Source organism: Muntiacus reevesi, chromosome 18, assembly GCF_963930625.1.
Source record: "Muntiacus reevesi chromosome 18, mMunRee1.1, whole genome shotgun sequence".
Taxonomy (NCBI): domain Eukaryota; kingdom Metazoa; phylum Chordata; class Mammalia; order Artiodactyla; family Cervidae; genus Muntiacus; species Muntiacus reevesi.
This window is the reverse complement of record NC_089266.1, coordinates 34,331,602-34,343,816: the sequence shown is the minus strand read 5'-3', so window position 1 is coordinate 34,343,816 and position 12,215 is coordinate 34,331,602. Positions and strand designations below refer to the sequence as shown.

At 53.2% G+C, this 12,215-nt stretch overlaps 1 protein-coding gene across 1 annotated transcript; it reads left to right on the top strand.

Moving 5' to 3' along the window:
- The first annotated feature begins 2,290 nt into the window (after window positions 1–2,290).
- On the top strand, window positions 2,291–11,090 carry LOC136149466 (polyunsaturated fatty acid lipoxygenase ALOX15B-like). Its single transcript, XM_065909736.1, is given in 14 exon segments — window positions 2,291–2,437; window positions 2,524–2,749; window positions 3,059–3,140; window positions 5,736–5,858; window positions 6,149–6,252; window positions 7,498–7,670; window positions 7,904–8,050; window positions 8,146–8,349; window positions 9,370–9,456; window positions 9,608–9,777; window positions 9,957–10,078; window positions 10,176–10,276; window positions 10,355–10,525; window positions 10,911–11,090. Coding segments are annotated over 14 exon segments (2,037 nt in total).
- The last annotated feature ends 1,125 nt before the right edge of the window (window positions 11,091–12,215 follow it).

The window sequence follows — 12,215 nt, the reverse complement described above, 5'->3', positions numbered from 1 at the left end:
CCGGAGGTTATTCAAACTCATGTTAATGAGTTTGTGATGCCATCTGTGAGTTTGTGAGTCCATGGCGTCAGTGATGCCATCCAACCATCTCATCCTCTGTCGTCCCCCTCTCCTCCCACCTTAATCTTTCCCAGCATCAGGGTCTTTTCCAATGAGTCAGTTCTTCCCATCAGGTAGCCAAAGTATTGGAGTTTCAGCTTCAGCAACAGTCCTTCCAATGAATATGCAGGACTGATTTCCTTTAGGATGGACTGGTTGGATCTCCTTGTAGTCCAAGGGACTCTCAAGAGTCTTCTCCAACACCACAGTTCAAAAGCATCAATTCTTTAGTGCTCAGCTTTCTTTATAGTCCAACTCTCACATCCATACACGACTACTGGAAAAACCATAGCCTTGACTAGGTGGACTTTTGTTGACAAAGTAATATCCCTGCTTTTTAATATGTTGTCTAGGTTGGTCATAGCTTTTCTTCCAAGAAGCAAGTGTCTTAATTTCATGACTGCAGTCACCATCTGCAGTGATTTTGGACCCCAAGAAAATAAAGTCTGCCACTGTTTCCCCTGCTTCTCCATCTATTTTCCATGAAGTGATAGGACAGGATGCCATGATCCTAGTTTTCTGAATGTTGAGTTTTAGGTCAACTTTTTCACTCTCCTCTTTCACTTTCACCAAGAAGCTCTTTAGTTCTTCTTCACTTTCTGCCATAAGGGTGGTGTCATCTGCATATCTGAGGTTATTGATATTTCTCCCAGCAATCTTGATTCTAGCTTGTGCTTCATCCAGCCCAGCATTTCTCTTGATGTACTCTGCATATTAGTTCAATAAGCAGGGTGACAATATACAGGTTTGACGTACTCCTTTCCTGATTTGGAACCAGCCTGTTGTTCCATGTCCAGTTCTAACTGTTGCTTCCTGACCTGCATACAGATTTCTCAGGAGACAGGTCAGGTGGTCTGGTATTCCCATCTCTTGAAGAATTTTCCACAATTTATTGTGATCCAAACAGTCAAAGGCTTTGGCATAGTCAATAAAGCAGAAATAGATGCTTTTCTGGAACTCTCTTGCTTTTTTGATGATCCAACGGATGTTGGCAATTTGATCTCTGGTTTCTCTGCCTTTTCTAAAACCAGCTTGAACATGTGGAAGTTCACGGTTCACGTATTGTTGAAGCCTGGCTTGGAGAATTTTGAGCACTACTTTACTAGCGTGTGAGATGAGTACAGTTGTGCAGTAGTTTGAGCATTCTTTGGCATTGCCTTTTTTCAATACTGAGAGTCATTTGTAAGAAGAGTTGGTCATCTTGAAAGTGGCTCTCCTTTCATGCCATATCCTCTGATATTGCCCTATTTCTCTTCCTCCCCCTTAAAAGAAAAAATTTATTTTAAAAAATTCCTCCTCCTTGTTTCTACTGTCTTAACTTTTTGTAATTTTGCAAGTTTAGGAAACCAAGTAAGATGTATACAGGAAAATAAAATGGAAAGAAAAAAAAAAAAAGGAAAATAAAATGAATGCAAACATTTTACAGGAGACCACATCATTTGGTTCTAGTTCAACCTTCTTCAGATTCTCCACCAAACTTCCCAGAGCTAAGAGAATATAACTGTTGCCTGCTTCAAGGTTCCGCCTGCTTCAGCAGAAATATACAGAAAACAACAAAAGGTAACAGAATGGGGAACAATGGATAGAACTAGTGGGGATTTAAGCATGGGGAAATGCAACAGGTTGATCTTCTAAGTTATTCTGGATAAAACAAACATTGGCCTTTGCCCCCCCCCCCCCCCCCCCGCCCCAAGCTCCATTAAAATAGCAGAAAAATGGATTTTTTTTCCCCCTGTCCTGTTGCCCCCCACATACAGGATCTGAATTTCCTGATCAGGGATCGAACCCGTGTCCCCTGCATTGGAAGTGCCAGTCTTAACCACTGAATCACCAGGGAATTTCTCTGCATAGCTTTTCAAGGCTAAGAAGGCAAAGAAACAAAGAGGTGGACAAACAAACCCGAGCTCCACTGGATCCCAATTCCCTCTGGCCCTGCCCTGCAAACCTCAGTCCCTACACTTCTCAGGGCAGACCAGCCCCAGGGCAGACCAGCCCACACAGCTTGCCTAACGCCCTGCCTCTCAGCCCCGCCCTCTGTGCCCTGAGCCCGGGGGTTGCTTTTTGAGGCGGCGATAGGCCCCACCGGAACTCAGAGTTGCCCGGCCAGGGTGCGGAGGTGCGTATCCCTGGGGGTGAGCGACTGGGCTCTGCAGTCCGACCAGCAGGAGAGAGCCAGACTCCGGCTGTCACCATGGCCAAGTTCAGGGTGAGGGTATCCACCGGAGAGGCCTTGGGGGCCGGCACGTGGGACAAAATGTCTGTCAGCATCGTGGGGACCCGAGGAGAGACCCCGCCACTGCCCCTGGACCATCTCGGCAAAGAGTTTAACGCGGGCGCCGTGAGTGCTCGGGAGATAGGGGTGCGGGCGGAGGAGGGAGCAGGAGGGACGACCCTCTAGGATACTAAAACGTCTCTTCCCCACAGGAGGAGGACTTCGAGGTGACGCCCCCTCAGGACGTGGGCCGGGTGCTGCTGGTGCGCGTCCACAAGGCGCCCCTAGCGCGATCCCGGCCCCTCGCGCCCTCGGCCGGGGACGCCTGGTTCTGCCGCTGACTCCAGCTCACGCCGCCGCACGGGGCCGCACCGCTATGCTTCCCCTGCTACCAGTGGCTGGAGGGCGAGGGGAGCCTGCTGCTGCGGGAGGGGACAGGTGAGGGGCACACAGGAAAGAGGGGGTGGGGGCTGGTGTGTTGGGGGAAAGGGCAAGGGAGGATCGGAGAGATGAACCGGAGTCGCCAAGGCGGAGGGACAGGGGCACGGGGTTGAGCGGGGGGCGGGGGGTGGGGGTTGGGGGGGAGGAGGTGGAGGGGAGGGGGAGGTGGCAGTCTAGAGTGGGAGAAGCCATCCTTCTGCGGGCAAGGGACCTGGCAAGGGGTAGATCAAGTGGAGGGGGAAGTAGCTGAAGCCAGGGGTCAGGGGGGTTTCTCTGCCCTCCTCACCTGCTCCTCTCCTGCCACAGCGAAGATCTCCTGGGAAGATCACCACCCCACGCTCCAGCAACAGCGCAGGGAGGAGCTGCAGGCCAGGCGGGAGGCCTACCGGTGAGGAGGGGGCTTCTGTGTGGAGAGGGGGTGGAGATAGGTTGCCTGTGCGGACCAGGGTCAGCCCTTTCCCGCTGCTGATGGTGTGGTAGGAAGTCTCCATCTGGTCCTCTGTCCTTTCTGATCACAGCATCACCAGGAACTCCTTAAATGCAGATACTCAGAACCTCCTCAGACCTCCCGAATCAGATATGGGGGGAAGGGCAGCAATACTGGTGTTTTTTCATGAAAGTATGGTTGATGTATAATATTATATTAGTTTTGGGTATATAGCATAGTGATTCAGGTTGTTTCTAGATTATATTCCACTATAGGTTATTACAGGACTTCCCAGATGGCTCAGATGGTAAAGAATCTGCCGGAAGTGCGGGAGACCCAGGGTGGTTCCCGGGTTGGGAAGATCCCCTGAAGAAGGGAAAGGTAACCTCCAGTATTCTTGCTTGGAGAATCTCATGGACAGAGGAGCCTGGCGGGCTACAGTCTACAGGGTCACAAAGAGTTGGACATGACTGAACGACTAAACACACACAGGCACACAGGTTATTACAAGGTTCCGGGCATAATTCTTCGAGTGATATAGTAAATCTTTGTTGCCAACAATATTGTATTAAGGAGATTTCCAGATGATTCATGCCCACTAAACCTTGAAAACCTACTGCTCTCAATGCCTTAATCTTGCTGACACCTTTCTTCCCCTGGGGCTTTTTCAAACATTAACATGTTCTGTGTCCTGGAAGTAGGGGCAGAACCAGAAATATGCCACCCCAACTCCCAGGAAACTCATCCTTCAGGGTGGGCAAGGGGTGGGAGGGGGCTCTTTCTCTGCTCTGGGCTCAACATTGTTGGAGGTCAGCTGGGATAGCTGAGTCCTAGAGGGCCCCCTGGCAGAAGGTGGAGGGCTGCAGAAGGGACTGGGGTCTCTGGGGTCTCCTGAGGCAGAAAGCCAGGGACCCCACTCAGAAGCAGGTTTTCAAAAGGTCATGATCTGGCCAACTGGGCTCTGTCTGAAGCCCGGGCTGCAGGCTTTTGCTTCAGGTCTCTAGGGGCACATCAGCTGCAGGTTCATTTGGCTCCTGTTACTTCCACATGTGTTGTGAATTATATCCCTGAGAAAACCATGAGGCCCAATCTGCCAGCAACGGCCCCAGCTGAGGGAACAGATGGAGAGGGCTGTGTCCATGGAGTGAAGAAGCGCTTTCTTCCTTTCTTGGCAAAACAAAGACACAGGAGTCAGGAGATGCAGGGCCAACCTCGGTACAGGGCAGATGTGAAAGGTTAGGCAAATTCTTTAACCTTTTTAATGCTTATTTTCTCCAGCAAAAGAAGCTAAGAATACCAGTCTGATCTGTGATTTTAGGAAGAACAAATGAGAAAATGGTTATGAATGCAGCTTCTCAGCTGCTAAGCCCTGCACAAATGTATAGACTGTTGTTCATAATGTCTTTTGGTTACCTCTGCTCCCCGTGGCTACACCTTCAATACTCAGAGCAAGGTCTCAGATCCGCAGAGTCAGCATCACCTGGGAGCTCGTTAGAAATGCAGGGTCTTGGGCCCACCCATCCCAGACCTACTAAATGAGAATCTGCATTTTAATTCCCTGGGAGAATTAAATATTTGTACATTGAAGTTTGAAAAGCAGGGTGTGGCCACCACTTGGTGGCAGTGTACTTTAATTGCAAATTGTTCTTTGAAGGTGCCTGTTCGAACCCAAGGCAATGATTGAATGAACTAAAGAATGAACAAGGGAAGGACGACTGGCTGGGGTCAACTCAGCTTTGCAGGGTCATGATTTTACCATTTCACCCAAAGATCTCAGACTGTGTTGCTGCTGGATAAAGGGATTTAGAGATGCTTTAGGCCAGACCAGAGGAAATTTCTAGGCTCCCTTAAGCTACAGAGGCTGAAGTGTCTCTCCATGGGATGCCTGCCAAACGCAATTGATGCCTTCACACACTCCCACCTTCAGGACAGCGTCCCCTCTGCAATACATCTCCGTTGGTCGAGAGTTTTGCAAAAACAAAAACAGACTCCAACTAGCAGACAGAAAAAAAAAAAAAAAGGAATGTGTCAACAGGTCACAGAGATATTCACAGAAGTGAGGGCTGGAAGCGTAGCCAAATCTCAGGGGCCAGAAACAAGGTGACTCTCTTCCCTGTCTCTGGAGCCCCCAAATGCTTCTCTCCTTCACTTTTCTCTCTGCAGAACAGCTTTCTTTGTTCCCAGGCCACATAATGGGAAATGGCTGTAACTAGCAGTCCTGATATTTACATGTTATTACCCAGATAGCCAGAGAGAGAGAGATGTCCCCAGATCCAGCCCCAATGGCCAGTTCCCCAGGAAGGATTCTGATTGGCCCCTCTCTGGCCAGGTGCCCAACACTGGACCAATGAATGGATCAGGGGAGGAGTCTTCCAGGGAACATGGTAGCTCCCCCTGCAGCCTTGAGGGTGGAGGGAAAAGGCAGAGCCTAGAAAGACTCCTGCTTGTGGAAAGGGGTTGGCCCTGATAAGGCCTTGAAGAGTCTGCCACCCCCTATCTCTCGTCAGTGGGTTCCCTGAGGCTTCTTGCTGACTGCCCTCTGGCTCTTCCCTCCAGCTGGAAGACTTACATCCCAGGCTGGCCTCGGTGCCTCAACGAGGAGACTGTAAAAAACCTGAACCGCAACATCAAATACTCTGTGGCCAAGAACACCACCTTCTACCTGCGGGGCGGCTCTGCGTGAGGACAAAGCCCCTCTCCTGTCCATGGGTCTCAGATGCCCTAGGACCCCTGCCTTCTGCCCTCCCCACCATCAGGAATATGGGTCACATGACCCCCCCCCCCCCCCCAACCAGGGCAAGGCCTCTACTCACCACCTATTCCCACAGGGTGATGGCAGCCTTGGGAGCGTGACTGCCTTGGGCCCCAGAAGCTAGTTTGGAATCCCAGGAAGGATAAGCCTAACCAACAGGGGAGGGTCTCCCAGGGTCTCTTGCCTCCCCCACCCCACCCCTCACATCTTCTGGCAGGTTGGCTAAGCTGAAACTCAAAGGGCTGCTGGACCGCAAGGGACTCTGGAAGAGTCTGAAGGAAATGAGACGGGTGTTCAACTTCCGGAAGACTCCAGCTGTGGGTGAGGGCTGCAGACCTCTTCCCTGGGGCATCAGCTCTCGCTATCAGGAGTCTCAGAAAACCAAGCCCCAGTCCACTGTGTGATCCTCACTGAGCCTTACTTTCTCCCCAGACACAAAAGAAGATGTGTACTGGTGGCATCTCTGACCTTCTAATGCCTTTTAATCCATCAGACACTTGTTGGCTACTACACACCAGACAGTGTCTTAGGGGCTGTGGACACAGTTCTTGTCCCCCCAGAGCTTCCAGTTGAGCAGGCAAAAAGCAAAGTAGGCTCAAAAGTAAATCAAGAGGTTCACTTGTGAAGCCTGCACATTGCGGATCCAGTGAGAGTGTGTAAGGGGCAGCTGGCTTGGTCCAGCTGGGGAGTGACCCACAGAGGTAACTTTAGGCTGAGTCAAAACTTGAAACCTCAAAGTTGCATTGGTGTCAACAGTGCTGGGCATGGTGTAGGGGAAGCAGAAGGTGCTTCAGGTTCAGGGGGTGACGCAGGTGAAGGCCCTGAAAATGGAAGAATCAGAGACCTCCTAGGGGCAGAAGATGCTGCTGTGGCCAAAGAGTATTGATCAAGGGCAGGAAGATAGGAGGCGAAGCAGGGGAGGTGTCTGGGCCCCCAGCTGTGCAGAACTGCGGAGGCCATGGTAGGAGCTCGGACCTTTCCTATATGCAGTGGGAAGTTTCAACCAGCTGCCTGTTGGGGAATGCTGTGGCCAGTTGTGCCATAGGGGATGGGCTGTCTGGACAGCAGTGGAAGCAGGACAGGGCATGAGGCTTTGGTCGTGGTCAGCAGAAGATGGAAACCTCAGCAAGGCAGTGACGACACAGAGTAGCTGGGAGGACCAGGAGCTACTGAGGGTGGAGAATGAACGGGACTTGATGGGAGGAGGATGGGGGGAGCTGCTCTGCCCCAGGTGATCTGGTGGATGGAGGTGCCATTCCTGGGAAGCCAGGCAATGGGGCGGGGCCCGGGCTGGAGCCGGAACCCATGTTCAGCCTCAGATGTGCTGTGTTTGAATCACAGAGGTGGGGACGGCAGGGAGATGGTAGGCCAGGTGGGCTGGGGGCTAAGATATGCTGCTTGGGTGAACTGAAGCCAAGGGGTCAGAGGAGGTCCCCCTGAGAAAGGTACAGAGCGAGAAGAGAGGGGCACACAGGACGGACCCAAGAGAAGCTCCACCATGGTGCGCAGGGGCAGTCCCCCGGGGGCTGGGGTGACCAGTCCCATCTCCCCTGCCCCTCCCCACAGAATACGTGTTTGAGCACTGGCAGGAGGACGCCTTCTTCGCCTACCAGTTCCTGAATGGCCTCAACCCCGTCCTGATCCGACGCTGTCACTACCTCCCCAAGAACTTCCCTGTCACCGATGCCATGGTGGCCCCAGTGTTGGGCCCTGGAACAAGCCTGCAGGCCGAGCTGGAGGTGAGGGGCAGCGGGTCCTGGCCCTGCACACCCCCATCTCAGTCCTTCAGGCCCTTCCCCTACCTATAAGGAACCATATTCACATTGGTTAAGGACCTACGGTGCACGATGTGCCAAGAACACCCTCTCCTGTGTACACTCTACTCCTAGCCCCGCATCCTCTTCTGCATTCCCATACTCCCCACCTGCAGAAAGCCAGATGGCAGCCCAGGCTCCCCTGCTCTCTCCTGCAGAAGGGGTCTCTCTTCCTGGTGGATTACGGCCTCCTTGCTGGTGTCCGCACCAATGTCATCAATGGGAGGCCTCAGTTCTCCACGGCCCCAATGACCCTGCTATACCAGCGCCCCGGCCATGGGCCCCTGCTGCCGCTCGCCATCCAGGTCAACAGCCAGCCGGTGGCAGGGCAGGGGTGGGGAGTGGTCTGAGAGGTGGGCAGACACTCAAGACTGCCTCTCCCCACCGGCCCATCCTACAGCTCAGCCAGACCCCCGGGCCCAACAGCCCCATCTTTCTGCCCAGTGATGACAAGTGGGACTGGTTGCTGGCCAAGACATGGGTGCGCAATGCCGAGTTCTCCATCCACGAGGCCCTCACACACCTGTTACAGGCACACCTGGTGCCCGAGGTCTTCGCCCTAGCTACGCTGCGCCAGCTGCCCCACTGCCACCCCCTCTTCAAGGTCAGTGGCTCAGCAAGATGGCCCCGACTGTGCCCTAAGCCTGCACGTCCCCGCACCTGGGCCTGACCCTTGGGGTGCCTCATCCATGCAGCCTGTCCCCACATGGCCCTGTCCTTCCAGACCAGGATGCTAAGCCCCCATCCTGCCTCAGTAGCAACTCCCTGCACAACTGCCCCAAGGGGCTGCTTTCTGGCAAGCCCTAAGCTGGGGTGAGATGATGGGGCTGGGGATAGAGGAAGGACCACATGTGACAGCAGATTGTACCCCAGAGAGATTCCCTTCTAGGAGAGCTCAGTCCAACAGTTGTCACAGGAGCCCAGCTCCTAGGGAAGAAGAGACCTGGGGTAGACAGATGCCAAAGTGAGAACATGGCCAGCAGGTTTTCTGCAGATTGATGCAGAGATGGGAAGCCATGAGAGAGAGGCCCATGTCTCTAAGGTGGGCTTTGCTAAGCCATCAGATGGCCCAGATTCATCCCCTCCAGGGGCCTGGAGCATCTCCTCTGTCAGTGTGATGGGTCCACAGCTGCTGGGACTTTCTGATTCTTCCTTAGACAGCCTCCTAGATCCTGGATGCAGGCTCTACCCTGTCCTTTTCAATCCAGGCTGATTCTTTCTGACAATCAGCAGCTCCCAGGGCCTGGTACTCAGTGGTGGGCTCTAGGGGATGGTTCCACATTGCCAGGCCCAATTCATGGTGCTTTGCCTACCCAGGGGTCAGAAAATCACAGGATGCTGGAGCCGGAGGGATTCACAGAACTCATCCAGATGAGCCCTCTCATTTGCCCAGTGATCTGATACCCAAAGAGAGGAACACAAATGGTCAAGGTCACAGAAAAGGATGCTGGTGGACCTCAGCCCCATCACTGGTCCTGGAGCCCTGATCTCTGTCCCAGGCAGCCTCTCTTGTTGTTGTCATCTCTTTCCATGAGTGATTTACAGGGCTGGGTGCCTCTGTGAAGCAAGGCGTGGGATCAGAGCTACTCAGGCTTTACCCAGCTCTCTTCTCTGATCCTTACAGCTGCTGATCCCTCACACTCGGTATACCTTGCATATCAACACGCTGGCCCGAGAACTGCTCATCGCCCCTGGGCAGGTGGTGGACAGGGTAAGGACTGCTTTAGGGAGAATGGGGGTGGGCTAGTCCTTCAGTATGAAGACTCTGAGATCCTGGGGTGGGAGTGGCCCTGTCTCCCCAAACAGTATTACCTCCTGCTTCTGGGGCACGGGCTATAGTAACCAGGAGTCCAATCTCCCAGTCCACAGGCCTTGGCATTGGAGGCTTCTCTGAGCTGATACAGAAGAACATGGAACAGCTGAACTATTCCACCCTGTGTCTGCCTGATGATATCCGGGCCCGAGGAGTTGAAGACATCCCAGACTACTACTACCGGGATGATGGGATGCAGATCTGGGGTGCAGTGGAGCAGTAAGGGATTCAGCCCCAGAGAGCTTCAGCCTTGGGGGCAGGGAGGAAGGAGAAGGAAGGCCCACGGAGGTGCCCACCAGGAGGAGAGATGGACATTAACAGCACCAGGACTGGGCAGGGGCACTTCTCAGAGAGGGTTGGGGTTGACAGCTGGGACAGCAACCCCATGTACCTTGCAGCTTTGTTTCCGAAATGATCGACATCTACTACCCGAGTGATGAGTCTGTCCGCGATGATAGTGAACTCCAGGCCTGGGTGTGGGAGATCTTCTCCGAGGGTTTCCTAGGCCGGGAGAGCTCAGGTACGGGGACCTCGGTTCTTAGGTCCTACCCTCAGACCTCTGCAGCATTGTCCTCAGGACCCTTATAGCCCCATTCCCAGCCCAGCTCTCCCTGCAGGTCTACCCTCCACCCTGGGGACGCGGGAAGCCCTGGTACAGTACATCACCATGGTGATATTCAACTGTTCGGCCAAGCATTCGGCTGTCAGTGCTGGGCAGGTGAGAAGGGTCAATGTCGGGGGCAGGATTGGGGAGGAGGATAGGCTCCTCACCTCACTCTGCCCTCTTGCCTGTCAGTATGACTTTGGTGCCTGGATGCCCAACCTGCCACCCACCATGCAGCTGCCACCGCCCACCTCCAAAGGCCAGGCCAGGCTGGAGGGGTTCTTAGCCACCCTCCCACCAGTCAATGCCACGTGTGATGTGGTCACTGCCCTCTGGCTGCTGAGCAAGGAGCCTGGAGACCGAGTGAGTGTGGGGCTGGGAACCCGGCTGGGCCAGCCCTGGGGTAAGGGAGGCAATGCTGTTTACCCTTCCTGACTCAGATCCCACTCTACCGTCACACACAGCATGGAGCCTTCCCACAGGGACACATGGTCACTGAACATCTCACAAGGAGGGCCAAATGAGATGATGCAGAGTCACCCTTCGCTGCAAGGGAAACGCGTGATACGTTCCAGGGTGGCCGGGCCCTTTAACTTGAGCCTTCATCCTCAGAGCTGCCCACAGTTATGTCACCGTTTAGGGGAAGGTGGCTCAATCAGAGGCTGCTTCAGGTCCCCCGGGGTGGATGGCTAAGGCAGGTCGCAGCTGCAGAGCAGCCCCTTCACCCACCCTTGTGTTTGGTTCCCAGCGGCCCCTGGGCACCTACCCGGATGAGCACTTCATCGAGGAGGCCCCGCGCCGGAGAATTGATGCCTTCCAGAGCCGCCTCGCTGAGATCTCGCGAGACATCCAAGAGCGAAACCGCGGCCTGGCACTACCCTACCCCTACCTGGACCCTCCCCTCATTGAGAATAGTGTCTCCATCTAACTGCCCTGGGGAACAGGGCCCCATGGGGCATTGCTCTAGGCTACCTGCCGCCCAGAGAAAAGGACTCCCCAGAAAATCAGGCCCCCCCATGCCTCTCCTGGGACACCCCAGCCTGGTATAACTCACCCCCCAACACACACACATGGCGAAACAGAAACAAAGCAAAAACATAAAACCCCAGAGAACAGAACCTCATTGGACGGCACCACTATGCGTTTTGAAGATTCTAAGCCTCAAAGTGCCTGCACACCTGCAGCCCCCTGGAGGGGTGCCATGGGGGGAACACAGTCCTGCCCCTGGTCCCACTGACCACAGCTGACTGGACCCAATGGTCACCTGACTCAAGGCCGGCCCTCCTCTAGACTATCCGCCTGAAAACTGCCAGAGAAGATGATAGTGACCTGTGGTCACAGCTTTAAAATGAACAACCCACTGAGAAAGAGCCACAGGAAGCAAGGCAGGAGGACATACTACCCAGGACAAGCAGGCAGTGCCCACATCCGCTTTCTTAAAAAAACATGCCCCAAAGTTGGACAAAAGCCCTGCATATTATGAAACAGTTTCCACTTCTGGAGACTTAGGCGATATGATATAATTCATCATACGTTGCCTTCTAGATTCAATCTTCAATGACAGAATTCTAACATTTCATATACATTCTTCTGTTTTTCTTTTTTCTTGTTCTGACTCAGTGAACATCCGTTAAGGCCAAAAATGTGTCCCCTTGAATTCACCTGATGATTTCCATCCCTCTCTCATAGTGTAGGCAATAGAGCTCTGGTTTTTTCAGTTTCACTGATTTTTATAAAACACTGTAGACAGATACAATATATATTTGAATAACTGCACAAACATGGACACTGAAATAAATAGAACAATGCTTCAGAAAGGGGAAGGCTGCCCAGCTCACAGCACTGGAACTGTTCATTCTTTATTGAGATTCAGTGCAGCCCCGAATGATTCAGAGATACAGCTGTCAAGCTTCTTTTGTTTAAAACAATTCCTGCAAACTCAAGCAATAAAGGAATTTGGGAAAAAGAAACTGAGTGTTTTGAGGGACTGAAGAATGGGTTAAACACAGTAGGAGTTAAACTCAGTCAGGAAGGACCGAAACTGGAAACTGGG